General features: G+C 41.8%; 1 protein-coding gene across 1 annotated transcript in view; it reads left to right on the top strand.

Moving 5' to 3' along the window:
* The first annotated feature begins 5,414 nt into the window (after positions 1–5,414).
* dnase1 (deoxyribonuclease I) overlaps positions 5,415–27,534 on the top strand; it is a 32,492-nt gene continuing 10,372 nt past the window's right edge. The window contains exons 1-3 of the mRNA XM_068056848.1: positions 5,415–5,501; positions 16,247–16,394; positions 20,867–20,955. Of these exons, the coding sequence (XP_067912949.1) occupies positions 16,257–16,394; positions 20,867–20,955 (227 nt within the window). The 5' untranslated portion in view covers positions 5,415–5,501; positions 16,247–16,256. The remainder of the gene's footprint in view (positions 5,502–16,246; positions 16,395–20,866; positions 20,956–27,534) is intronic.

Below are 27,534 nucleotides of genomic sequence, written 5' to 3' on the forward strand. Positions count from 1 at the left end.
CTGATTCCTGGGATGGTGGGACTGACGTATGAGGAGAGATTGAGCTGGTTAGGGTTGTATTCGCTGGAGTTCAGAAGAGTGAGGGGGCATCTCATAGAAACCTATAAAATTCTAACAGGACTTGACAGGGTAGGTGCAGGAAGGATGTTCCCGATGGGGGGGAAGTCCAGAACCAGGGGTCATAGTCTAAGGATACGGGGTAAACCTTTCAGGACTGAGCTGAGGAGACATTTCTTCACCCAGAGAGTGGTGAGCCTGTGGAATTTGCTACCACAGAAAGCAGTTGAGGCCAAAACATTGTATGTTTTCAAGAAGGAGTTAGCTGTAGCTCTTGGGGCGAAAGGGGCTCGAGGGGCCGAATGGCCTACTCCTGCTCCTATTTTCTATGTTTCTAAGATTGTCTGTTCTCTAGTTGGTGACATGGTGAGTGGCAATACTGGAGGAGATGTCTTGCAGGGTTTTTTCACATGTTATCTTCTATTTTCCTCTTACTTCTATCTCACCCTATGCACTCTGCCTTGACAAACTGCAACTGCTTTTATTCGCCACTTCTCTCACTGCTCTCCCTTCACACTAAAAGCTAACCCTTGTACCTTTCTTTGATTTCAGGTGATGAAAATGTGGAGACACCTTTGCCATTCAGAAAGAAGAGACCAACCTTCCTGAAGATGCACTGTCACTCGATCTAACCATAGTAAGCACCAGCTCAGAGATTAGCACTACCTGTACTTTAAGTGCAGAAGTGGGCTTCATGTGGTGAATCACCAGATAAGACACCATGGTGCCAGCAGATGGTGAGATCTGATGCAGAGGATTCCGATGCTGGCTTAAAGGACCCAAGCTGCCAAAGGGCATACACCTTCCACGACAGCTTACAACTGCTACCCCTGCAGCCCATTGCATCAGTACCCTTGTTAGTGGCACACAGCCAACTGGGCGAGGCTGCTCTGTCCCATACCGAGATGATGCAGTCAGCATCTGAGCCCTCAAGGCTTACGGCTGCTCGAGGTTGCTCATCATGGCCAGGTGGTGTTCTCAATGGAAGCTCAGCAGCATTCCACCTCTCCAGCTGTCGCTGCTGAGGAAACCCTTCATAGGAGATCAAGGAGGTAAAGAAGCACAGAAAACAGGCACTAAGAGGTTGAATAAACGTGATTCTTAATTATTCAATGCACTTGGGATTGAGTTGTTGGATAGATTTTTGTTCAGGATTTGGTGTAGGTGTTTATATTTGTAATGAAGTGAGAACAAGACTTATGAGGCTGGACTGAAGGAAGGCAATTGGATGGTGGAAATAAGGATGCTGATGATAAGATTGCAGGACTGTTGCTGTATTGGGGATGGTTCATGTGCAGGGCTCTAGATGAGCTCCAGCTGGTAGAGGCACTCATGGTTGATGCCCCTTTTCTTGCTGCCCAGGTGGTGGTAAGGGCTGGTGCCTCATGATGGCAAAGTTATGGTGCATGCAACAAATGAAGGGCCTCTTTTAGTGCTGTATCTCTAAATAAATAAATAAATAAATTCTGGGTACCTGCTCAGGGCTGTACTGCAAAGCTCCTCTGGACCGATCGAGGCAGAAGTATTATTTGAGCACGTCGACTGTCAGTGTGATGATGTTTCTCATCATGTGGCAGAATGGCTCTTGTTCTAGGCCAGCTCTGCTGCTGTGTCCAGGTTCCTGGCAGGCACCATGAACCAAGTCTGGAGGGAATAGCCTCAGACGCCTAGTAGCCAGTCTGTAACCTGATGGCCTGGTTAGAATAAAGCTGGCACAAAAATGGACAGAGATAAAGGATGAAGGAATTATGACTACTACCAGGAAACTTGGACTGAGATACATGATGCATTCCTGTGATTGTAAACAAGCTGGATTTTGAGGGCGTAGAATTCCTTTCTATTCAGAAAGATGTCAGGATGGTAAAGGTGAGCAAGCATGGCAATATGCATGCAGTCCTTGCCCCCCAGGGAAGTCTGCAATACGGATGAAGCCATGTGCTGCTGCATCCTGTTTATTTCTGACCATGAAAAAAGAGTTGTAGGCATTTTGTTATAGGGAGCCTCAGTGACAACCCTGATGCAACGGTGAAAAGCAATCTAGGAGATATCACTGATCTTACTCACTGCAGCTTGGAACAAGACCATGATGTAATAGTTAAGAGCCAAAATGACCTTGAGAGCCACAGGCCATGCTGCCTATGTTTTGGTTTGACGTTCAAATTGTGGCTGAAACTGGTGATATAGCTCGGTGATAGCCTTCTTGGTGAAATGCAGGTGCCTGACCCATTGCTCCCCGGTAATGTTGAGATGCTCCTGAAGCGTCGCTGTGGGTATGGCCCCCTGGACAGTTCCCTCTTCCTCCATCTTGTCCCAGGTGCTCCTGTTGTCTCCTGTCTTCTTGGCTGCTTCCCCTTGTCCTCCTGACCAAAAGGCATATCTATCAGACATCCCATGACTGTTAAACTGTTTGAAAGCAACCAAAAACAGTAATAAGTCTCATAAGTCAGAATTTCAATTGTAGAAGTGAAAAAACAGGGCCAAAAGTGTCCAAAAGTTAAGCAGTGTCATAAAAGGATGAACCAGCAACTAACATGCATGAAGTGGATGAACCCTTTAAATAATTCTGCTGATGAGTCCTTCATACCTGTTAATGTCACAAGTTGCTGAGTGAGTTTAATACCTGTTGAGTCATGGGCTGGAATTGCCCAATTTCACAAAACAGTCCTACAACAAATGGTACACCCTTATTTAAATATTTTTAATTACCGATTTGAATACCTATGGATCTTGCCCTGGATGCATGTAGAGAAACCTGATCCAATATGATGAGTGAAACACTTCTGACATAGAATGGGCGTGTGCATACTGCCCATCATATTGGATGCTTAGGTGCTCATTTTACATCTATAAAACAGGTGAGGTACCAATAAACTTCTCGGGCATTTTGTTTAACACAAGCAGGATGACCCACTGATGTGTGGGAGCTTAACATGTTCATTATCTTTGAAGACAATAATTATCTATGAAGGCAAGTTGCACTGATTCAATTCAATGACTGATTATAACTATTGTTCTACGTTAATTTGCTGTCAAATGAAGAAGCTTAACAATTCGTATCTAGCCTTGTCTTATCAAGTAGTATTTTTTGGTCCACCTGTGAAAAATTTGGACAAGTACTTGCACCCTTGGTTTACACCATTATAGAAGTAGGAGGTATTGGGCCACTTAAGACTTCAGTCACATGTAAAGGATATGGGATCTACCTTTGTAATTGAACGTTACCACTGAAGCTGAAGTATCTACGCCAGACCCAAATTCGTAACAACCCTGCTGTGTATTTAAGAATATTGTCTCTAAGAATATTGATATACTGGTAGTTGAAAAGTGGATAATGTTACTTAATGTCCCCAGTCAATAGGAAAACTGAAAAGATATTTGGCTCATTAAAACATTTAAACCCCTTTTTGTCTCAGTGGCTATACAGATTTTAAACCTGCGTGAACTCACCAAATTTTAACACACATTTATTTCTAACTCACTCTGAAATCGTTACTGTGGAAAAATTATTGCAAACAAGTCCTGCAATGTGACAACTTGTGTTTTCTTCCTGGACTTCAGCTGCCTATATTCTGTTCCCCACTAAGTCCCTCTCATCAATGACTTCTATCCTCTCTGATCTACAATGGCTCCCCACCCCCTATTATATCTGAATTAAAATCTTTGCCCTCAGCTTCAAATCTCTCTACAGCCTATTACGGCCTTACCCCCTCCTGCTCTTCAAACATCTAGTTCTGGCCTTTTGTGAATTCCCTGTCACTTTGTCCATTGTTAGTGATAGAGTCTTCAGCTGTCTCAACTGTACTTTCTGGATTCATCTCCCTAAATCCCTTTCACTTCTCTCACCACCTTTAAAAACCTTCTTAAAACTCATGTTTATCAAGCTTTGAACACATCTATGTCACCTTGCACTATGGATCGATGCCCATTCCTTTATGTCACTTACTGCACCTTTTTTTCCCTTTCTGTTATGCCTGGGGAGATTTTATATAAGTATTTTATAAATGTATGTTAGTGTTGTCATATTGTGGTAGTCTTGATCATTATCATAATTTTCTGAGATATTTTCTGCACCACTCTGCATTTGTTGTAGCTTTTAACATTTTGTTCACTTTCCTTTGCAATTTTAGCATTGGCATTTAACTTCCACCAGTTGAAGTTATCCAACTAGAATTTCCTCTGTTCTCTTTATGGGCACATTCACTGAAGTATGAAGTTCAAGCTCTTTGAGATGTGGTTTATACCTTAACATAGTCTTACACAACGTTCTTAGGTATTGCCAGCAGAAAATAATTATGTTCATTGAAAAAGACCAAATGGTTGTCAAATGTTAAATTTGAAGATTACACGTTATAGATTTCTTAACTTGTCATCAGGACTACATGATGTGAAAAACGGCATTCTTATAGCCATTTGTAATTACCTCACAGTTACCAATATTATCCCATCAATATTTGTATGCAGGACAATTTTATCCGATGTCTTTTAAACTTTCAATTATGCTATTTGTAAATATGTTATGTGATGCCAATTATCCCTGTGTTCATAACAGATCAAAATAGTGTAGTCCTTCAATAACTGGGGACAGTTCTGAACATAACAGTTCTGAAGAAGGGTCACTGACCTGAAACGTTAACTCTGCTTCTCTCTCCACAGATGCTGCCAGACCTGCTGAGTATTTCCAGCATTTCTTGTTTTTAATACAGTTTCCTCTGTGTTCTCCGTGCAATGATATTCTAAATCCATTCTTTATAAATATTTTCCTAAATAGAGACTGAACCTAAAATTTATTAGTTGTTGCCATATATGCTTGGCAATGTTTTTGTAAAAGAATTATCTCCACTTTCTAAATGATTTTCTACACATCACCAGGATTCCCGTTCTCATGACATATTCCAATCCATTACCAAGAATGCTGATATATAACCGGGCTGTTGCTCTATATCAGGCTACAGATGTGCATGAAAGGGTTACTTCTCCTGAGATTTTGCTTCGATTACTCACTCTATGCCTCCTCTGATAACTAACTTAGTTTAGAAGTTTATAATTTGTGAAATTACACGAGTGAAGTCAGGTCCTATTTTTCTGTGACCAATATGTTGTAGCCTCCAAAATCAAACTTTGAAAACTACATTCCTTGTAACAAAAATCCATTTGAATAAGAGATATATAGTGACAGCTGCATGGATACGGAAATCAATATCCAATATTAAAGTAAATGAATAACAAATGTAACATTACACGTACGTTGGTACCTGTCACAGCTTTAATTATATTATGTGCTGAGGTGGTTACTATTATTACCACTGACTGAACCTACCCAGTACCTAGTTTCACTTTTTCCAAACCACTGACAAATACAGATGTCATTATCTCTTTGCTGTGGAGTTGCACACACCTGAGTTCTACAGAAGGAAAATCCTTCAACTTCCTTACAGCTGCCAATGGTAATGTAATAAAAATTTTTGCACTGCTATACAGCTATTGTATCCTCATACAACTGAGATCAATTAATATGAATAAAATGTTAATATGAATAAATGGTTATCTATTTAATCAGAAGATGGCGCTGAACAAATATGTTGACGGTCATTCTTTGTGATTTCTTTCCAACAATGGACCTTTGTCTTAGCTTGTTGGAAAGCAAAGACTGATTGTAATCATGAAAAGTTTAGTGCACATTCTAATTGTTATTTTCCTTTGCAACTTCTATCATATTTTCCCTAATTTTCTTTCCTGTTTAGATCCAGGTAAGTTTTTTTTCATTTCCAGATGATTTACTTTTTGCTGCCATGTTTGTAGTTTCTCTCTGGTTATGTTTTCACTGTGATAACAAATTATATGATGGAGGGATGGTCTGGAAACTGAAGATGTGTAAAGATATGGTGGGTTTATTTAAAGAATATGTTGCAAAGATAATGGCACCTGGGTTATTTTCAGTACAATCTGTGAGTATGGCATGAATGAGCAGGATAATTGACTTTGGGAGTAGTTTTTAAAATGTGTACAGCAGACAATTTGACTTTATAGATAAATTTGACTGTGGGAGCCCTTCCCATGTAAATTAGAATTATATGAGAAGATAGGGATCTAAATTGTGCAAAACACAAAAGCGTAACTGGGAGTCACTTAAACTAGATTTGGAAAGGGAGGGGCTAATACTTTGGTAAACATGAGCAAGATATAAGAGGAAATAATACAGTTCAAGGTAATTTTTAAATAAAAGGTTAAAATAGAAATAGGAAGGAGTTGAGCAATAAAGAACTCTATATCATGTGGCCTCTCTACTTTCATCATCTCAATCACAGATTGAGCCTTTCTTGTATTCCTCACCACTTACATCCCAACCCCTTGAAAGCTCACTTCCTTCTACATCCGCCCTTCAAAATAACTTCCTCGTCACTTACAATTGCACTTTCAAACACCCACCTGTCTAATCTATGGCCCTCTCTTTGTCACAATACTTCCACAGTGCGCTCAATATGCTCAATCACTCCCTCATCTCTGCCTCTGATGCTCAACAAAGCTCTCTCTCGGCCTGTTCCTTCATCCTGTTACAGCCCCTATCTTCACTCCCTCAAGTCCAAGGGGTGCAGACCTGAACCTGTCAGGCGTACAAATGGTTTAGCCATCTATTGCCAGATCTGGGTGGCTCAGATCCAGCATTGCCGAGTCTGCTCTGCTGATCCAAAATTGCTCACTACTCCAGGATCATTCCGGAATGTAAAGATAACCTCTGGCTTATTTTCTTTACTACCATCCATCTCTTTAAACCCTCTCCCCTGCCCCCTCCAGCCTCAGCACCAACCATGTGTGAGGACCTTTTCATAAGACTGAGACTATCTGTTCAGCTTGCCCACAAAACCAAACTTACGACAAGGTTTCCCTCTAGCCCTGAACCTGCATCTTTCTCTTGCTTCTTTCTAATCTCCCCTCATGCATTGTCCAAGATCATCTTGTCCCCAAGACCCACCTCTTGCTCATTCAATCTCATTCCCACAAAGCTGCTGATCATCAACGTCCTTTCCTGGCCCCCATGCTTGCAGGTTTCCCCTCCTAAAGTACTGTCCTCTCCCCTTCAAAACTTCTGTCATCAATGACCTGCTCAAAAAAAAACCTGACTCCTTTGTCCTTGCAAACTACTGCCCCATCTCCAAGGTCCTTGAATGTGCTGTTGCTTCCCAAATCTGTGCCCATGTTTCTTCCAACTCCATGTTTGAATCTCTTCAATCAGGTTTCTTCCCTGCCACATGATTGAAATGGCCCTAATCAAAGACTCAAATGACATCTCTCTGTGACTGTGACAATGGGCACTATCCCTCCTCATCCTTCTCAATCTCTCTGCAGCCTTTAAAGTTGACAAACCATCCTCCTTCAACACTCCCCTCTGTTGTCCAGCTGAGTACCACTCCTCTTGCTTGCTTCCACTCTTACCTTTCCAATTGTAATCAGAGAGCTCCAGCAATGGCCTCTCTTCCTGCCTTTGCACCATTATCTCTGTGGAATCCTCCAAGGATCTGTCATTGGCTGGCTCCTCTTCTTCATCTACTTGATATCTGTTGGATCCCATCAGTTACAAAGAGAGAAGAAGTCCGACCGTAACTTTTAGAAACTTTATTGCAGTATACGGTTGTTACATTCCAAGGTTACAAAAGAACGAAAAGCAAAACAAAAGAACATGTGCTCACTACAGCAAGCCTTTCTTATATAAAAGCAAAATACTGCAGATGCTGGAAATCTGAAATAAAAACAAGAAATGCTGGAACCACTCAGCAGGTCTGGCAGCATCTGTGGAAAGAGAAGCAGAGTTAACGTTTCGGGTCACCCGAAACGTTAACTCTGCTTCTCTTTCCACAGATGCTGCCAAAGCCTTTCTTATAGTTATTCGAACAAAACTAGTAACGCACCTCCCCACCCCCCCACCCTTGTTTCTGAGTGGTTTGCAGACTTCTGTTATCAGTGCATGATTGGTTTATTCGTCCCAGCATTTTATTTTTGCATTTTATTTCAGTAGTTTCACATCCCCACTCCTTGAACTGTTAGGCTGATTATTAAACAATAGGCTACTATTAAGCTATCTGCAGCTGTCCTGTTAGCTTCTGCTTGTTATTTTTTATAAATTGGCTCCACAGGTCCACAGTTAGTTTGTTAGCTGATTAGCTTACTTTTGATCTGTCCCCACAATATCCCTTGGGGCCATCATCTCGGAACATAACATCAGGGTCCACATGCACCCTTGACACTCAGCACAATCACCTTTCTTGACCCTTGCACTACATCTTGTTGTCAGCCTACTTGTCCCATATTCAACCCTGGATGAACTGCAATTATCACCGGTTGAACATTGAGAAGAATGAAAGCATTGTCTCAGCACCACTGCACAAACTTCATATCCTTGCCTCTGATTCCATTCCACTCCCCGGCCACTGCCTTTCATTGAAGCCAACTATTCACAGCCTCGGCTTCCTATTTAAATTCAACCCTTTTCTTCTTTAGTGTATTCAGTCAGGTTCATCAACCCTTTCTGAGAAAAGAAAAATAATTTTAAAACCATATTACTGGAAAGTTGATTCCAACATTATTTGATCATATTTCCGATTTTCAGAAACTTTCAAGGAATATCATGATTGATTGCTGGACCAAAAACATGTTTTGAAATGAGAATGCTGAAACCAAAGATAAGCCAGTTAGGCCCTGCATTGTTATCTAGAGACTACAGAGCTAATTAGTAACAATTATTTCTTGGCATCAATGCAAATATTGATTTTTGGAACTTTGAAAAAAGGATCAAATAACTTGCAATCAAATAATTACAAAAGCATTGTTATGAGCAGAGCAATTACCCCCAAATAAATTCACAGAACCACAGAATATTCAGAATTGTTGCAGTGCAGAGGAGGCCATTCAGCCCGTCGTGTCTGCGCTGGCTGTCCGAAAGAGTAATCTACCTAGGACCACTCCCCCGCCTTCTCCCCATAGCCCTGCACATTCATCCTTTTCAGATAAGAATACAATTGCCTCTTGAATGCCACAATTGAACCTGCCTCCACCACGCTGTCAGGCAGTGCATACCAGATCCTAAGCACTCGCTGCGTGAAAAAGTTTTTCCTCATGTCACCATTGCTTCTTTTGCCAATTATCTTAAATCTGTGCCCTCTCATTCTCGATCCTTCCGCCAATGAGAGCAGTTTTTCCCTATCTACTCTGTCCAGACCCCTCATGATTTTGAACACTTTGACCAAATTCTCCTCTCAACCTTCTCTTCTCCAAGGAAAACAGTCCCAACCTCTCAAACCTATCCACGTAGCTGAAGTTCCTCAGCCCTGGAACCATCCTTGTGAATTTTTTCTGCACTCACTCTAATGCCTTCATATCTTTCTTAAAGTGTGGCAACCAAACTGAACGCAAAACTCCAGTTGAGGCCAAACCAGTGTTCTTTGCAAGTTGCTCTTGTACTCAATGCCCTTATTAATAAAGCTTAGTTGAATGGGTGGCCATCGTATGCCGTCCCGTTCATGATCTGAAAACCCGGAGGCTCCTCACTCTGCATTACAGAAGGGAGGAGGGAGGGGGATACACATGGGTTTAACTCTGCATTCTGGAAGGGAGAAGGGAGGGGGGACATATGCAGGGGTCTAACTCTGTATTCTCAAAGGGGGGGGGGGTGATACACAGGGGTTGCATTCTGCATTCTGAAAAGGAAGGGGTCTGGGATTACTGGAGGGAAAGCTGTGCTGGCATGAAGGGAGGTACTATGTACCATCCCTCCGTTAACAGTGTACACTCTGTGTTTGTGAGGGAGCAATGGCACACTAGGCACCCTCTATGTGGGGAAGGTGCCAGAAAGGGCAGGAGCATTAAGGTTTTATGGATGGTGGGGGCAATCAATTCAGCTGGTAGGATCTTGATGTGGGCATTTTGTTCCACTCTGAGTGTTGGCCAAGATGGGCAATGCCATGGCACACCACATAGTTGATCCAGGAAAGCAGCTGATGTACCACCTAGGTAGGTGGTAGGGAAATATAGGGACAGGTGGGGATGTGGTAGGAACATGGGATTAATGTAGGATTCGTACAAATGGGTGGTTGATGGTCCTCACAGACTCGGTGGGCTGAAGGGCCTGTTTCAGTGCTGTATTTCTAAACTAAACTAAACTAAACTAAACTACCCGTCAACACCAATCCATGCCCTGTTAGGAACCTTTGAATACATGCTGGGTTCAACTTTATTTATCACATAGAAATAAGTGTGGCTCATTCTACATTGTGTGATCCTCTGCACATGAGGATCCGTATGCGCCAGAGGTGATACCAGCAGGCAGGTGTGATCCACGTAGATGCCCCCTGTCATGAGCAGCAGCCCCCAAGGAGAGCCCGCTGTTACGTTTGCCGTGCATCTACAGGCCCCACATGATATGCCATCAGATGCCAGAGCACCAGTGTCAGAGGATATTGCGCAGATAGAGAGGGTGGTGACACGTCTCTGTGCCCTGCTCAAGGATGACCTGCTGCCCATGGGCTCCGGTGGACATCCCATACCTTTCTTCCTCATAGTGGCAGCGGTTCTCAAGCCTGACGCCTTTGCAGCCTTTTAGGGGCCTAACAGAGACCTTTGTGAAGTCACACAGTCAGCAGTGCACCGCTGCATCAGGGAGGTCACCAATGCCCTGCACCAGTGAGGAAGTCCGCTTCAGGACGGACTCTTACAGCCAGGCCCAGAAGGCCATTGGTTCTGGCATCATTAGCGGAGAACCATAGGTTGTAATGTTCATAGACTGCACTCATGTGGCCATCAGGCCTCCCGCCAGGCTACCAACTACAGACGGCACCATTAAAGGAGCCCTCTCAATCTAGGTGAAGTTGGTATGTGAACACCGCAGATGCTGGCAGCGAACGTGTGACCGCCTCTCAGGCAGCTGCCATGACACCTGGGTCTTGCGCCAGTCCCGGCTGCCACTACTGTTCACTGAACTGGCTCAGATGGAGGGGTAGCTTCTTGGAGATAAGGGCTATCCTTTGAAGACATGGCTCCCGACACCAGTGAGAGACTCCACCACTGCTGCAGAGAGATACAACACCAGTCACTGAGCTACATGAGCCACCATTGAGCAGGAGATTGGCATGCTGAAAGAACGCCTCCAATGCCTGTATGGATAGGGTGATACCCTGTACTACGGGCCAGAAAGGCCAGCTCCTTGCTTTGCTGCTCTGCATGGCATGATGAGGAGAGACGTCAACAGGACTATGAGGACGCTGAGGACCTACAATATGAAGGATGCATGGGAGGGCACATGGCACCCAGCTCTGCATGCAGGGCGAGCAGTGAGCTAGGGATGTACAGCAGTGCTTGTCAGACAAAGGCTGTCTGCTCCAGAGGAACGGACATGAGCTCTGCAAGCCGCACATCGCCCTCGCTCACCTGCTGTGCACCAGTCCACATCTGTAGCATCCCTGTGTAAACCATTAGAGGCAGCAGCTGACTGAGCCAATGTCCATGTCACTGCATCCGTGGAGACACTCATGTGTAATGGTGGCATGGCAATGATGTTATTGCATACGTTGGCTCTTCACGGGCCAATGGTGCAAAGGGATGTGACATTGGCGCTATATGCTGGCACACATATGAGTGGCGCAGTGGTTAGCACCGCAGCCTCACAACTCCAGCGACCCAGGTTCTGTTCTGGGTACTACCTGTGCGGAGTTTGCAAGTTCTCCCTGTGACTGCGTGAGTTTCCTCTTGGTGCTCTGCTTTCCTCCCACGTGCCAAAGACTTACGGGTTGATAGGTAAATTGGCCATTGTAAAAATTGCCCCTAGTGTAGGTAGGAGAATTGAGGGAAGGTGGGGATGTGAGAGAGAAAAATGGGATTAATGTAGGATTAGTATAATATAGGTGGTTGATGGTCGGCGTGGGCTGAAGGGCCTGTTTTGGTGCTGTATGACTCTATGAAATCATTCACACAGAGAAAAGGACACACATGTTGGTGAGGAACATTTAGTGAAAGATGCATTTACATTGCTGTGACACCCGTGCATTCCCATTTGTGTCAGTGCGTTCTCTGTAATACCTTTTACGGTCTATTTAAGTCTCACGTCCTGGAATGTGCAAATTTAAGATTATTCACCCGGGTGCAGCACGCCTACAAGAAGGAATGTTACACTTGAGTGGGAGAAGAGAATCACAACTTCACGGGACACTGGGACACAGCAGGTTAAGTATGTGGCAGAAAAGTGGAAAGTGCTGAGGTAACTCAGCAGGTCAGGCAGCATCTGTGGAGAGAGAAGCAGAGTTAACTTTCTGGTCTATGAACTTGGACAAGTTAACTCTGCTTCTCTCTCCACAGATGCTGCCTGACCTGCTGGATTTCTGCAGTACTTTCTGCTTTGCTGCCAGATTGAAAGCAGCCCCACTCTTCAGCAGTTAGGTAAGTATTCTTTGACAGCTGTCAGGAAGCAGGTGCTGAGGCGCTTAAAATAGGGCCCCAGCACCTGCTGCACAGCTGTCAAAGGGTTCCTCACTGCGCCGAATGTCCCGCCTCTCGCCACGTAATATCGTTGGGGGGGGGGAGAGGCTCAGCTCAGTGATTCTAATGAGCCCCGCGTGTAATATCATGGGAACTCTGCGGCGGCCGCTAAATGCAGGCACCGTGCTGAGTTCAACCCCAATAAAATTCAGCCCTGATTGGGGAAAGGGAAAGTTAATTGATAGCCTGTATGGCAGAGAATTTTGGAACAACAAGAGACAAGAGAGAGAGACCGACCAAAAGAACTTGAAGACCAGAAGCTGCAAAAGAAAGAGTCATGCATTCTGTCGTCCAGTCTCTAATACGGGTAGAATCTGTGTTAGACTGTTGATCATTGCCTGAGTTTGTAACTATGGTTTATCTGAAAACTTAATAAACTTGTCCTTACCTTTGTCTCAATAAAGTCGATTCACAACAAGCTTTCGGTCTCCTTATCTGAGGAAGGATGTTCTTGCCATGGAGGGAGTGCAAAGAAGATTTACTAGGCTGATTCCTGGGATGGCAGGTTTGACGTATGAAGAGAGATCAGGCTGACTAGGCCTATATTCACTAGAGTTTAGAAGAATGAGAGGGGAGCTCACAGAAACCTATAAAATTCTATAAGGACTAGACAGGCTAGATGCAGGGAGGATGTTCCTGATGGCTGGGGAGTCCAGAACCAGGGATCACAGTATCAGGAAACAGGGTATGCCATTTAGAACCGAGATGAGAAGAAATTTCTTCACTGAGGATGGTGAATCTGTGGAATTCTCTACCGCAGAAGGCAGTGGAGGCCAAGTCATTAAATATATTCAAGAAGGAGATAGATATATTTCTTAATGCCAAAGGAATCAAGGGATATGGGGAGAAAGCAGGAACAGGGTACTGAATTAGACGATCAGCCATGATCTTTTTTGAATGGTGGAACAGGCCTGAAGGGCCGAATGGCCTACTCCTGCTCCTATTTTCTATGTTTCTATGCTTTGCGCTGCCAAGTTTGTTCCCACCTCAGGAGGGGGTATAAACCACCCCGATCTTATCAAATCCTACAGTACCCTTTATTTTATATTGTCTCTCCAAGTTCTTCCTAACATAATGAATGATTAAAGTATAACTTTTCTTTAAACTGCTGTAACTGGATAAGATGTAACAGTTTCTGAGGCACTTTTACTTTAAGTTCTTAAATCTAAACTTACCATTTTAATGCTGTGATACAAATTTTTTCCAAAATTATAAAAAAATCAATTACAGTATTTTTCATTTCTGAGGCAACAACTGAAGAAACAGGGTTGCGTATCAGATCATTGACCTTTCATCAGTTATGACAGCAGCTCATTGACTTGAAATGTTAACTCTGTTCCTCTATTCTCAGATGCTGCCTGACCTGCTGAGTATTTCCAACATTTTCTGTTTTTATTTCAGATTTCCAACATGTGCAATATTTTGCTTTTGCATTTGCTTAATGTTCTCTTGGTTTTATTTCTAGAATTTAGGAGAAATCATGAAGCAAATTAATTACACTGAAGTAACTCAGAATCAACAAGGATGTGGTCACTGAGCTGCAACCCAACCTGGAGCCTCACACCAGGCTAAGAATGGCCCTGCCAATGGCCCTCAAGGTCACTGTCACCCTCAACTTATACGCCTCCGGGTCCTTCCAGCCTGGAACTGTAGATATTGCCAACCTTTCCGTGTTCCAAAATTTATGTGCTGGCCACCTCCAATGGCACCAGTGCAAGCAGGTTGCGAATCGTGACCCTCGGACCCAAAAACTAAGGAAAGCCAATTTTTAGCCCTTTGTATTTGCATTGTGATTGGATTTGGACACATATGTTGAAATTACATTCTTATCTATAGCCAGATATTGCTCTTTATTTACACTATCATTTTTCAAAACAAGTTGATATTTTATAAGTTTTCTAAATGCATACTGGGACATTTGGAGGACAGGGGTCATAATAAAAGATAGTACAATTGTAGCACTGCAAGCACAATTCTGTGAACGCTACACAGACCAAGAGCTACAGCCAGGTAGATATAAGTCATTTTGACAACTTTATACCTGTATTAACAAAGCAATTCACATAATAAGGAACACAATGTCAAGTTAAGAAATAATTATACTTACTGCTTCTGATTTTATGCACTGTGATCAGCCGATGGACTTCAAAAAAGCACACCTGGAATTTTTATTTGATGATGTTTAATCCATCGTTAATCTAATTTTGTTTTTATTATATAGTTATATATACATGCAAAATGTTTGATATTGTGTCATGTTCACCTAATTACTATTCAAACATGATGACTAGGAACTGGAGCAATCAGAGAAAAGGGGAAAATAAGAACAGATGATAATTACACAAGTTGGAAAAGCCAAAAAAAAACCAAGCCGTTAAGTTTATCTGAAATAAAATCTTTTCTCGTTTGAGATGGTAGTATCTGTCATTGTACTGTGAAAGAACATTGTATTTATAATGTGGTAATGTATGTAAATTAATTGAATTAGTATTGTTATAAATTCCTTCATCTACATCAAAATTGTCAGCAGGTTGGTGACTATAATTACTATTATAACTAACATGCTTTTGAATTATATGCATTGGTCATTCTAACAACTTCAGGAACACTGCAAAACCTTTCAGACCTACATCATTGAGGGTTAACCTGTCACTGTTTTGTCAAAAAAGTATTATTGGTTACAAAAATTTCTTTATGCATCAACAGTTACTACTTTATGGACAGAGGATTCATTCATGTTTTTGTTATCTCCATTCTTGATTATTCCAATGCTCTCCTGGCTGGCCTTGCACCATTCACCATTCATAAACTTATTCATTTAAAACTCCTAAATCTTACCAAGCCCCATTCACCCATCAACCCTGTGCTCGCAGATCTAAATTGGCTTCCAATCTGATAATGCTTTAATTAAAAAATTGTCACCTGTGTTTTCAAATCCCTCTATGACCTCAGCCCACCCATCTCTGTCATCTCCCAAAGCCTGGCTACCCGACCCAAACCTGACCAAACCCGACTACATGTGGGGTCAGGTCTGTATTCTGCGTCCAGCGTTCGGGCTTGTGTCAGGTCGGGCTGGACTGTATTGTTTTGTTTTGCATTGTTTTCGTTTTAATCTACAATTTTTTTCTGTTTCAATAATATGTTTGTTATTTTCGGGCTGGTTCGGGCATTTAAAAAAATTAAAGGACTCGGGCCTGGGTCGGGTTCGGGTTGGCTGTTATCGGGTCGGGCCCGGGGTCGGGTTTTAATTTTATACCCGAGCCAGGCTTTACCTCATCCAATCCTGTAATCCTCTGAGATTTCTGCACGCCTCCAATTCTGAATCTTACGTATACCTAATTTTCATTGCTCCACAATTGGTGTCTGTGCCTTCAGCTGCCTAGGCTCTAATTTTTGGAATTTCCTCCCTAAACATCTCTGACTCTTTACCTCTCTCTGCTCCCTTTAAGTCGCTCCTCAAAACCTACCTCTTTGGTCAAGCTTTTTGTCACTTGTCCTAATATCTCTTTATGTGGATCAGTATCAAATATTATTCCAAGAAAGCTCCTGTGAAGTGCCTTGGGACATTTTAACTACATTAAATGCGCTATATAAATGTAAGCTGTCATTAAATATTTTCTGTTACTTGTAACTTGTGCTGAATTTAATATACAAATCTCTTTCTATGCAGCTTACCAGCCATGCGTCAGTTAATCACAGTATTAACCCTGGCCTGTGTGCTCAGTACAGTCCACTCAATCCAAATTTGTGCTTTTAACATTAAAAGCTTTGGAGACAGCAAAATGTCAAATGCCACCATTGCTAATATCATTGTTAACGTAAGTATTGCAGTAAAAATTTAAAATATTTCAATATGAATGTCATTGGAAATTTAGATACAGTTAATACTACTGAAATAAAAACAAAAATTGCTGAAAATACTCAGCAGGTCAGGCTGCATCTGTGGAGAGAGAAACAGAGTTAACATTTCAGGTTGATGACCTTTCATCAGAACTGAATACTATTGAAATCCTATTATAAAGGTTTACAATCCTAATTTCCTTGCTAGGGGTCATTTTTAATAGCATTTGGTGAAAAAATTAAAATGGCCTTTACAAATGTCATTTCCCTCTTTCACGCGAAACATTTCCTTTTTCCTCAGCAATTATCAACTCTCCATAAAATTTAAGTGTATTCAAGATTTGAATATTTTTTTTCTTTATCTGGGGAGCCTTTCCTTGCATCTCACTGGAACTTCTGGGCAGTCTACAAGAAAAAGTTTGTTGTCTAAGAGGTGATCCCTCTCTCTCCATTACATTTCAATCTCTTCATCACCGCCATTCTAGTTTTTCTCTATTTTATTGATTCAATTTTGATCGTTGCTTATCTGAATCTTATTTTATTGTTTTTTCTCAGCTCCAAAGATACTGCTTTACATGTTCACTGTGTTAAAATTAAGGTCCCCAATTACTATTCTAACTTATTCTTCTCAATGTGTTCAAACTGTGGAATTCCTTGTCTCTATCCTGACTAACTTCTTCCCACAATCTCCACCCTAGTAAAACTCAACCTTGGCATCACTCCTTCGTGACTTACTTTAGCTTCTCTTTTATTCTGCTGTTGCCCTTCATTATGGACTTTGAGAATTAACTTTAATTTCTCAATAAAAAAATTGTATTAAGCAACGAAAACCTTACAACATATTTTTATTTTTCATGAATGTCTTTGGTCTGCTGCTGTTGGGCATTTGATCTGGGCTTCTTGTAGTTCTAGGGGTAGTCTTGACCTCACTAGGATGCTCCTTATTCAACTGTGTGATGCTTCTGCCTAATTGAACTTCAGCAGTAATTAATTTTGTGCAATGTACTTGTGAGATCTCTAATTCTGAGTTTTGTGCTATTCCTACTTAGAAATTTTTCAGCATACTGTTATCTTAGTTTGGTATATAATTTGATTACCTCTGCATTTGACTCACTGGGATTTTGTTAAAAAAAATATACTGCACAACATAAACATCTAAGTGGCAAATTATACAGCCCTCAAACCAATTATTTTTTGATGTATAGCATATAGCTTTAATTAGTACCTGAAAACTCCTACTGTATGTTTTTACTCATGATTTGTAAGTTGATAGCTTCATTATGGAAAGAAACAACTTGCATTCATATAATACTTTTCACATCGCCAGGATGTCCCAAGGTTCTCCATAGACAGTGAGCAATTTTGAGTTCTAGTCATTATTATAATGTAGGCAAACCTTTTTTCACACCGTAAGGTTCCACAACCAGTGATGAAATAATGAGACCATGGGAAAGAAATTCACTTGTGTAGTGTTGCTGCTAGTGGAGCCACAAGACTTGTGTCGATTCCCCGGGGCAGGCAGCACCGCAGGTCACTTCTTGCGTGACGTGCGCAGCTTTCTTCATTGGTATCATCGCAGAACGCTGTGTTGGTTGTGCAGAGAGCAGTCTACAGCACTGCCTGCCATGGGGAATCAAGGTAAATCCTGAACGAATTTCTCCCCCTGGTTGTTTTGGTAGTGCTTGTTCAGGCCAGGCCACGTCCACTACTCTTTTTCAAATAGTGCCATAGGATCTTTTACGTCCACCTGATGACAGGTCTCAGTTTAATATTTCATCTGACAAGCTGTCCCCTCTGACAGTGCAGCACTCCCTCAATACTGCACTGAAATGTCAGCCTATATTATGTGCTCAATTTTCTGGATTGGAACTCAGAGGTGAGAGTGCTGCCACTGAACCAAGATTGAAGAACCATTTCCAAAATGACATTTTGTCTAAACTGCCACATAAGTCTGAATGTTAAATCCTTTGCCTAAAGTAACAGATAAGAAATCAACTTGTTCTTTCTTCACATTGTTTAGTATTGTCCTACAAAATTGACAATAATGGTTAAAAAAAAAGTTTAGCACAAGCATCTGTAATTTAGGGAGCATAATCTATCCATGCTTTTAAAAGTCTGGACAGATTTGTAAATAGGTTGGCTACGAGCAACTAATTTAAAGATACAGGTACAAAATTAATGAGCCTCAGGTGTGACTAGAGATTAGAAGAGTACTTTTACTCACAGATTGTTGGATATGTAGAACAGATACCCAATGAAAGCAGTTAACGCTCTGCTGATTAAGTCTTCATAAATAAAGTTGGATAATAAACAGAAAGGGAATTGAAGGTTATCGAGATAAATATAAACACATATGATCAATTACCGAATGGAACCAGGAGATTGTTTTTGGCTTTTAGATATCACGTCGTTAGTCTCACCATTTTTTTGTTTTATTTTAATAGCAACAAAGAGAAATGCTAATTGCTTCAGCCTTAGCTTGTTCAAGAGGACATTTTTAACCTTATTGGCAGAATCATAGGCAATCAGGGCTTGTCTGCAATAATGCTCATGTCATACCTCTGGAGTGGTTAATAGTCATTTTCAAGCCACGGTCAGGAAATTGAAGCCAACGCTCAAACGTGTACATTCCAATTCAATAACACAGCCATTCCCAAATTTTGAATCATGAATTTCAGAGTCATGACATTACAAACACAAATTTCCTTTGACGTGTGGGGCAGAATTTTCACGTGCGCTTTGAGACCCCGACTTAGGTACCAATGGGGATCCTGAGCCTGCACCTGCTGGGAGGCAGACCGAGGGGAGCTATTTTCCCAGAGGCAGCCTCCTAATTGAGTCACCTCTGAGCTGGCCATCCAATTAAGAATGGCGGGCGGGCTCCCGTGCTGCCAGCCCAATCACAGGCAGCAGCTCAAGAGCCTTGGAAGCCCCATCAAGAGAGGTGGACGCTGCTAAGGCAGTTAGGAGATTGCGAGGGCGCCTCCATTGTGAGGTGCCCTCAGAGGGATGAAATTTAATAAATTTTTTAGAGGGGCCAAGCAGGCAAGTCCCTTCCATTAGAGGGGAAACCCCTTCAGTGGCATTGTTTGGGTTGCATGTGCGTCCTTTGTTGCCGGCAGTCCCCTCTTCGGGGATGGATTCTCCGGCGCTGATGGCCCCCTGGACTGCCACAGGGAGGTCGCCTCCAGTAAGCTGGTGGCCTTCCCACACAGCGGGATGGTAGTTCCACCACCAGCAAAATGCCTGTGAGTGCTCTTATTGGGCTTTAACTATGCAGATTGGCTGCCCGCTGCCTTGCAGTAGGCAGGCAATCTGCATGTTGTCCCTCCCCTGGGAAACGTCCCTGGTGACGGGAATGTGTTGAGGAGTTGGCTTGAAGTGGCTCTTCGTTTTCTTCCTGCCTCCACTCCTGCCATCATGGGGCCAGGAAAATTCTGCCCATGCAATTCACCTCAGGGCTTTGAAACCATAATCAAGGAGGACACCTACTCCTCTTAATTCAAAGTCACTTAATTCAAATTACTGGATAATTCCATTTTTTTGTGGAATAAATTGACTTTGAATTATCAGTAGACTGTAAACTACAATCCAAGCTTCAAACAATACTGATGTCATCTGCTCGTGCAGTTTGTACTGAAAGTTTAATATTTATATTAATTTCTTGGTTGGTTCAGTTGTTCTTTATTCTTGCAATGATTCTCAATTTTTGAATGAAGGAGAGTGAAATGCAAAGTTGAGCGAAGATCAGAGCTTTTCACCAATATTGCTTCATTTAAAATATAGCTTGGCCAACCAGTTTTGAGCTGCTTCAGCACCAGTGTGTGCATCACAGTAATATTAGAGGAATGATTAAATTTATTCTCAGGTGGAGATTGTGCTCCCTGATGTATGCCTCCCACCAACAGCAATATTGAACCAATTAATGTAACTATTGCAGAAAAACAGATAGTCTGCCTGGGTTTAGCTTTTCCATCTTTAAATCAACTCAGTTCAGTAGATGAGTTTATTCTTACTGGATCATTTCAATTTTCCTTTCTCTGAAAGTTGATTAACGACATCTTAACAAACCTTTTTTTCTCTTGTTGGCGGGGAACAGTGAGTAGCACAGGAAGACAAAAAGTGGTGGCTTTAGCGTATCTCCAGGTCTTCAGCCAGTTTTAATCTCATCTGTAAAATTTTAAAAGAAGAATGAAAATTTTGTTTCTATGTGAGAACAAGGAGCAATTTCACAAAACTTTCCAATAGGTGATAAAATGAGGAGGCAGAGAGGAGTAGAATAAATTAAATGTCAAGGTTCGAAGATCCAAACCAATACTTCTCATTCTACGATTATTGTTTATTTTGTTCTATGTAAAAAAAAGATAGGTTTCATTCTTCTAAGTCATACATAACAATTCTTCTTGCTCCATGCCAAATAATTAAATTACTACATTTTATTTATCTGCAGATTGTTCAAAGGTATGACATTATCCTAATACAAGAAGTCCGTGATGAAGACTTGAGTGCTGTAAAGGCCCTAATGAATAAACTCAACAGGTATAGTCATCTATTATTTAGATACATTTGTGAATGTTTTTAGGTATATTGTACTACTGACCTGAGATAGAGTGATACAAACAAATCTTGTATAATTTTTTCCTGGGGTTGAAGTACAGTTGAAACACAATCTGATAGACTGTTGGAACAGGTTCGAAGGGCTGAATGGCCTACACCAGTTCCAATATTCCCATGACAGAATCTACTACATACTGCCTGTATGTGTTGTACAAGACCAGAAAAAAAATGCAGTTTAAGGTTCAACAGGAATTCACCAGTTGCCACAAATTCTTAAGTCATCTAGTTGCTGCTAAAACCTTAAATTTGTTTAATGTTAATGAAATACATGGAACAGAAGTGGTAATAACATTTGGACGATATCTTGAAATACCAAAATAATATTTTCTGGACAATCGATAAGGTGCGACATGAAGTATGACACAAAGAGCTTGCAAATGTATGTTTCTATCATGACGGATTGATCCTCACTATTTGCCTATGGTTTTTCCAGGATACTGAAATGCTGTGAGTATGAGCATACAGCATAAATTCACCGGGATGATAAGATAAGATGGATGGGAAACTATAGTTATAGGAAAAACTTGAGGTTATTTCCACTAGAGAAGGCTAAAAGGAGATTTAATGGAGGTTTTTAAAATTGTCAAGGGTTTTAATAGATTGAATATTGAAATAATTTTTCTCTGGTTGGGGATTCAGTGATGAAGGTTTATTAATACAAAGTTGTCACTAAGAGTGAGGAGAGGTTAGGGAAACTACACTTTCTGCATTGAGTTGTTGGAGCACAGAATTCCAGCCATAGAGAGTAGTTGAGGCAGAGACAATTGCATCTTTTAAGGGAACTGTAGATAACAATTAGAAGCAGAAGAAGATACAGTGTAATGGGGAGAGGTCGAGGCAGCGGGATTAGATTAGGGTTGATCAATCAAAGAACCAGCATAGACGGGATGGAGGGAATTGCTTCTTTCTGTGCTGAAAACTTGTACGATTCTAAGGTGACAATTATTCAACTTAATGTGCTTCCTAACACTTTCATCTGGGAACTGTCTATTCCTTCATCCAAGTCATCAATATAAATGGTGAAAAGCTGAAGTCCCAGTACAGATCCCCAGGGAACATTACTTATCATATCCCAACAATCAGAGAATTAACCTTTTATCCATATTTTCAGTCTCTTACCTCCAAACCAATTACTGACCCAACACAAGGTTATCCAATTATGCATGCTGTCATTTTTGCTAGTAATCTCTTCTGCAGAACAATATCAAATGCCTTCTCAATGCTCATCTCGGCAATTTCCATAGGCACTCCTCTATCCATCATGCAAGTAATCTCCAGAAAGATTTTAACTAGATTAGGCAGACATGACCCATCCTTCACAAAACTATGCTGACTCTCTTTATTCAGCTGATACTTGAACATGTGTTCAGTCACTGATGCTAGATTCTGATAACTTCCCCACAATTGATGTTAAACTGGCAGGTGTGTAGTTACCTGGTTTCTCCCTCTCTTAAATAGTAGAGTGACATTTGCAACTTTCCATCCAAAGCCACAATTTTTGAAATAGAGCACTTTGGAAAATTACAACTGACAAATCTACAGTTTCATTGAATTGGAGAAATTTACAGCACCGAAGGAGGCCATTCAGTCCATCACGTACATGCCAGCCGACAAGCATCCATCCTGCCAAATCCCACTTTCCAGCTTTTGGTCCGTAGCCTTGTAGGTTACGCCACTTTAAGTGCATATCCAAGTACTTTTTAAATGTTATGAGGGTTACTGCCTCTACCACTCTTTCAGGCAGTGAGTTCTAGATCCCCACCACTGTCTGGTTGAAAACATTCCCCTCAAATCCCCTCTAAACTTCCTACTTCTTACCCTAAATCTATGCCCCCTTTTTATGGACTCCTCAACAACGGGGAATAGGACCTTCCTATCTACTCTATCTAGACCCCTCATAATTTTATACACTTCAATTAGATCTCCCTTCAATTTCCTCTGTTCCAAAGAAAACTGCCTAGCCTATTCAATCTTTCCTCATAACTAAAATTCTCCAGACCAAATCCTTGCAAATTTCCTCTGTACCCTCTCTAGTGCAATCATCTATTTCCTACATTGCGGTGGGCAGAACTGAATGCAGCATTCCATCTGTGACTTAACTAGTGTTTCATACAGTTCCATCTTATATTCTACGCCTTGGCTAATAAGGGCAAGTATCCCGTATGCCTTCTTGACCACCTTAGCTACCTGTCCAGCCACCTTCAGAGATCTGTGAACGTGTACTCCAAGCTCCCTGTGTTCCTCTTCACTTCTCAGAATCCTACCATTTATGGTGTAATCCCTTGCCTTGTTAGTCTTCTCCAGATTGAACTCCATTTTCCATTCTTCTGTTTACTGACTAGTCCATTGATATATTTTTTTTAAATTTATTTAGAGATACAGCACTGAAACAGGCCCTTCAGCCCACCGAGTCTGTGCTGACCATCAACCATCCATTTATACTAATCCTACACTAATTCCATATTTCTACCACATCCCCACCTGTCCCTATATTTCCCTACCACCTACCTATACTAGGGGCAATTTAAAATGGCCAATTTACCTATCAACCCACAAGTCTTTGGCATGTGGGAGGAAACCGGAGCACCCGGAGGAAACCCACGCAGACACAGGGAGAACTTGCAAACTCCACACAGGCAGTACCCAGAATTGAACCCGGGTCGCTGGAGCTGTGAGGCTGCGGTGCTAACCACTGCGTCACTGTGCCGCCCAATTACAGCTTTCTACTTCATTATCAACCACATGGCCAATTTTTGTATCGTCTGCAAACTTCTTAATCATATCCCTTATATTCAAGTTCAGGTCATTGATACATACCGCAAAAAGCAAGAGATCTAGTAGAATCTGTGGAACCCCATTGGAAATAGCCTTTTTGTCACACATAACTACCCATCGACCATTACCCTCTGCTTCCTACCTCTGAGCCAATTTTGGATCCAACTTGCCACTTTGCCTTGGATCCCATGAGCTTTTACTTTTGTGACCAGTCTGCCATTTGGGACCTTATGAAAAGCCTTGCTAAATTCCATATAGACTCCATCCAATGCACTACTTTCATCGACCCTCCTTGTTACCTCCTTTAAAAATTCAATCATATTAGTCAGACATGACCTTCCCTTAACAAATCCGTGCTGACTAATTGACTAATCCGTGTCTTTCTAAATGAAGATTTATCCTGTCCCTTGGAAATTTTTCCAATGATTTTCCCACCACCAAGGTTAGGCCGACTGGTCTGCAATTACTCAGTCTGATTTTTTTCTCCCTTTCTAAAAACTGGTACCATGTTAACTGTCCTCCAGTCCTCTGGCACCACACCTGTAGCCAGAGAGGATTGGAAAATGATGCTCAGAGCCTCTGCAATTTCTTCTCTTGCTTCCCTTAACACCATTTCGAATGGGCCTGGGGATTTATCCACTTTCAAAGATGTTAAACCCCTTAATACTTCCTCTCTTACTACATTACTTTCTAATATTTCACACTCCTCCTCCCTGATTGCAATGTCTGCATCATCCACCTCTTTTGTCAAAATGGGCACATAGTATTCATTCAGAACCTTACCAACATCTTCCGCCTCCACACAAAGGTTACTCTTATGGTTCCTAATATGTCCTACTCTTTCTTTAGTTACCTTCTTGCACTTCATGCATTTATAAAAAAAACTTTGGGTTTTCCTTGATTTTACTCGTCAATATTTTTTCACGCCCTCTCTTTGTTTTCCAAATTTTCTTTTTAATTTCACCCATACACTTTTTATACTCCGCTAGGCTTTCTGCAGTATTGAGCCCTCAGTATCTGTCATAAGCTTCCTTTTTTTTCTTTATCCTCTCCTTTAAGCCCATTAACATCCAGGGGCTCTGATTTGTTAGTCCCACCCTTTTTCTTTAAGGGAATATACATGCTCTTCCTCACTTGCTTCTTCTAATCCCCTGGTGTGGAAACCCTCAGATTCTGGAAATTTGTCTATATTAACACAACAACAACTTTATATTTATATAGCACATTTAACGTAGTAAAATGTCCCAATGTGTTTCACAGGAGCGTTATCAAACAAAATTTGACACTGAACCACATAAGAATATTTTAGGGCAGATGAGGAGGTAGGAGCATCTTAAAGGAGTAAGAGGGCTGGAGAGCTATAGGGAGGAAATTCCAGAGTTTAAGACCTAGGCAGCTAAAGGCATGGCTGCCAACGGTGGAGTGATCAAAATCGAGAATGCTCAAGAGGCCAGAATTGGAGGAGCGCAGATATCTCAAAGGGTTGTAGCGATGGAGGAGATTATAGAGATAGGCGGGGGCAAGGCCATGGAGCAAGTTGAAAACAAGGATGAGAATCCTAAAAATGAGGTGTTGCTTAACCAAGAGCCAATGTAGGTCAGCGAGCATATTTGTGATGGGTAAATGGGACTTGGTGTGAGTTAGGACATGGGTAGCGGAGTTCTGGATGACCTCAAGTTTATGGAGGGTAGTACATGGGCGGGTGATGAGTAGCACGCGCATTGGAATAGTCAAGTCTAGAGGTAACAAAAGCATCGAAAAAGCTTTCAGCAGCATATGAGCTGAGGCAGAGGTAGAGTCAGACGATGTTATGGAGGTTGAAAATGGCAGTCCTAATGATGGTTCGGCTATGTGGTCAGGAACTCATTTTATGGTCAAACATAAGACCAAGGCTATGAACAGTCTGGTTCAGCCTCAGATAGTTGCCAGGGAGAGGAATGGAGTAGGTGGCTAGGGAATGGAGTTTGTGGCAGGGGCTGAAGACAATGGCTTTGGTCTTCCCATCATTTAGTAGGTGGAAATTTCTGCTGATTTAGTACTGGATGTTGGACAAGCAGTATTAACAATTTAGAGGCAGTGAATGGGTCGATAGAGGTGGCAGTGAGATGGTTTGGATGTCGTCACTGTAAATGCGGAATCTGACACCGTGTTTTTGAATGATGTGGCCAAGCGGTGGAATATAGATGAGAAATAAAAGAGAGTCAAGGATACATCCTTGGGGGCACCAGGGGTAACTGTGTGGTTGTGGGAAGAGAAACCATTGCAGGTGATTCTCTGGCTATGATGAGATAAATAAGAATGGAACCAGGCAATTGCAATCCCACACAGCTGGACGAAGAGGAAAGGTGTTGGAGGAGGATGGTGTAGTCAACTGTCTCAAAGGCTGCAGACGGGTGGAGAAAGATGAGGAGGGATAGTTTAGCTGTGTCACAATCAGGTAGGATGTCATTTGTGACTTTGATAAACACCGTTTCGATACTGTGGCAGTGCACAAACCTGATTGGAGGAATTCAAACACAGAGTGCCAGGAAAGATGTGCACAAATTTGGGAGACAACACTTTCAATAACTTTGGAGATGAGAGGAAGGTTGGAAATGGTGTGGTAGTTCGTAAGGATGGAAAGGTCAAGTTTTTTTGAGGAGGGGGTGATGATGTCAGATATGAAGGAGGAGAGAGAACAATTAACAATGTTAATGAACATGGGAACCAGGAACGGAAGTTGGGTTCATTTTTCCCATTCACATAGAGTCATTTTAGAGTCATTTACAGGACAGGAGGCGGCCATTCGGCCTATCAAGTCCATGCCAGCTCTCCACAGAGCTAGTCAGTTAATCCCACTCCTTCACTCGATCCCCGTAGCCCTGCAAGTCTATTTCCTTCAAAGTGGCCATACAATTTCCTTTTGAAGTCATTGATCGTCTTTGCTTCCACCACCCTGTGGGCAGCGAGTTCCAAGTCATTACCACCCACTGCATATAAAAGTTCTTCCTTATATTTCCCTTGCATCTCTTGCCCAAAGCCTTCAATCTGTGTCCCTATTCCTTGTACCATTAGTTCATGGAACATTTTTCCTTGTCTATCTTATCCAAGCCTGTCATAATCTTGTACATATCTATTAAATCTCCGTTCAATCGCCTTTGTTGTAAGAAGAACAACCCCAATTTTTCCATCCTAACTTGATCTGTTAGTTGAATAGAAATAAAATTTGAGTTCAAATTTCATAAAAGACAAATGTTTTTCAGCAGAAAATGGGCCTGTATTCGAAGTGATGCAGGTACGCAACTGACAGGATAATAGGGCCCCAGAAATTCCGTCATCATTTACCGCAGAACTGCATTTGACTTACATTAGTCTGTAGCAAAGGGAGCGTTACCTGCATGGCTTGTTAAAGCAGAAAGTGGTTGCGTTCACAAGCTTGGACAGCATTTTCTTTTACTTACATTAAATCCAACTGCGTTCCTCTACTTAACTTACTTTAAGTTCTCTTATACCACTGATATTTTGTCTTCCTCCATTGTGAAAATGAAAACCAACTACTCACTTAATTAGTCTTTCATTTTTTAATTGCATATTAATTGTGTTTAATTGTATGCACCTGGTGGGCAGTAACTGGGTATTCACTTAAGCCCCCTTTAGACAAAGTCTAAACTGTGGTTGTTGGGTTAGGAGGTGCATGCTTGTAATGTGTAGCTCTGTAAATAAACATGAAAAGGCTGAATTTTATTC

Source organism: Heterodontus francisci, chromosome 24 (assembly GCF_036365525.1).
Source record: "Heterodontus francisci isolate sHetFra1 chromosome 24, sHetFra1.hap1, whole genome shotgun sequence".
In the NCBI taxonomy this organism is placed as follows: Eukaryota; Metazoa; Chordata; class Chondrichthyes; order Heterodontiformes; family Heterodontidae; genus Heterodontus; species Heterodontus francisci.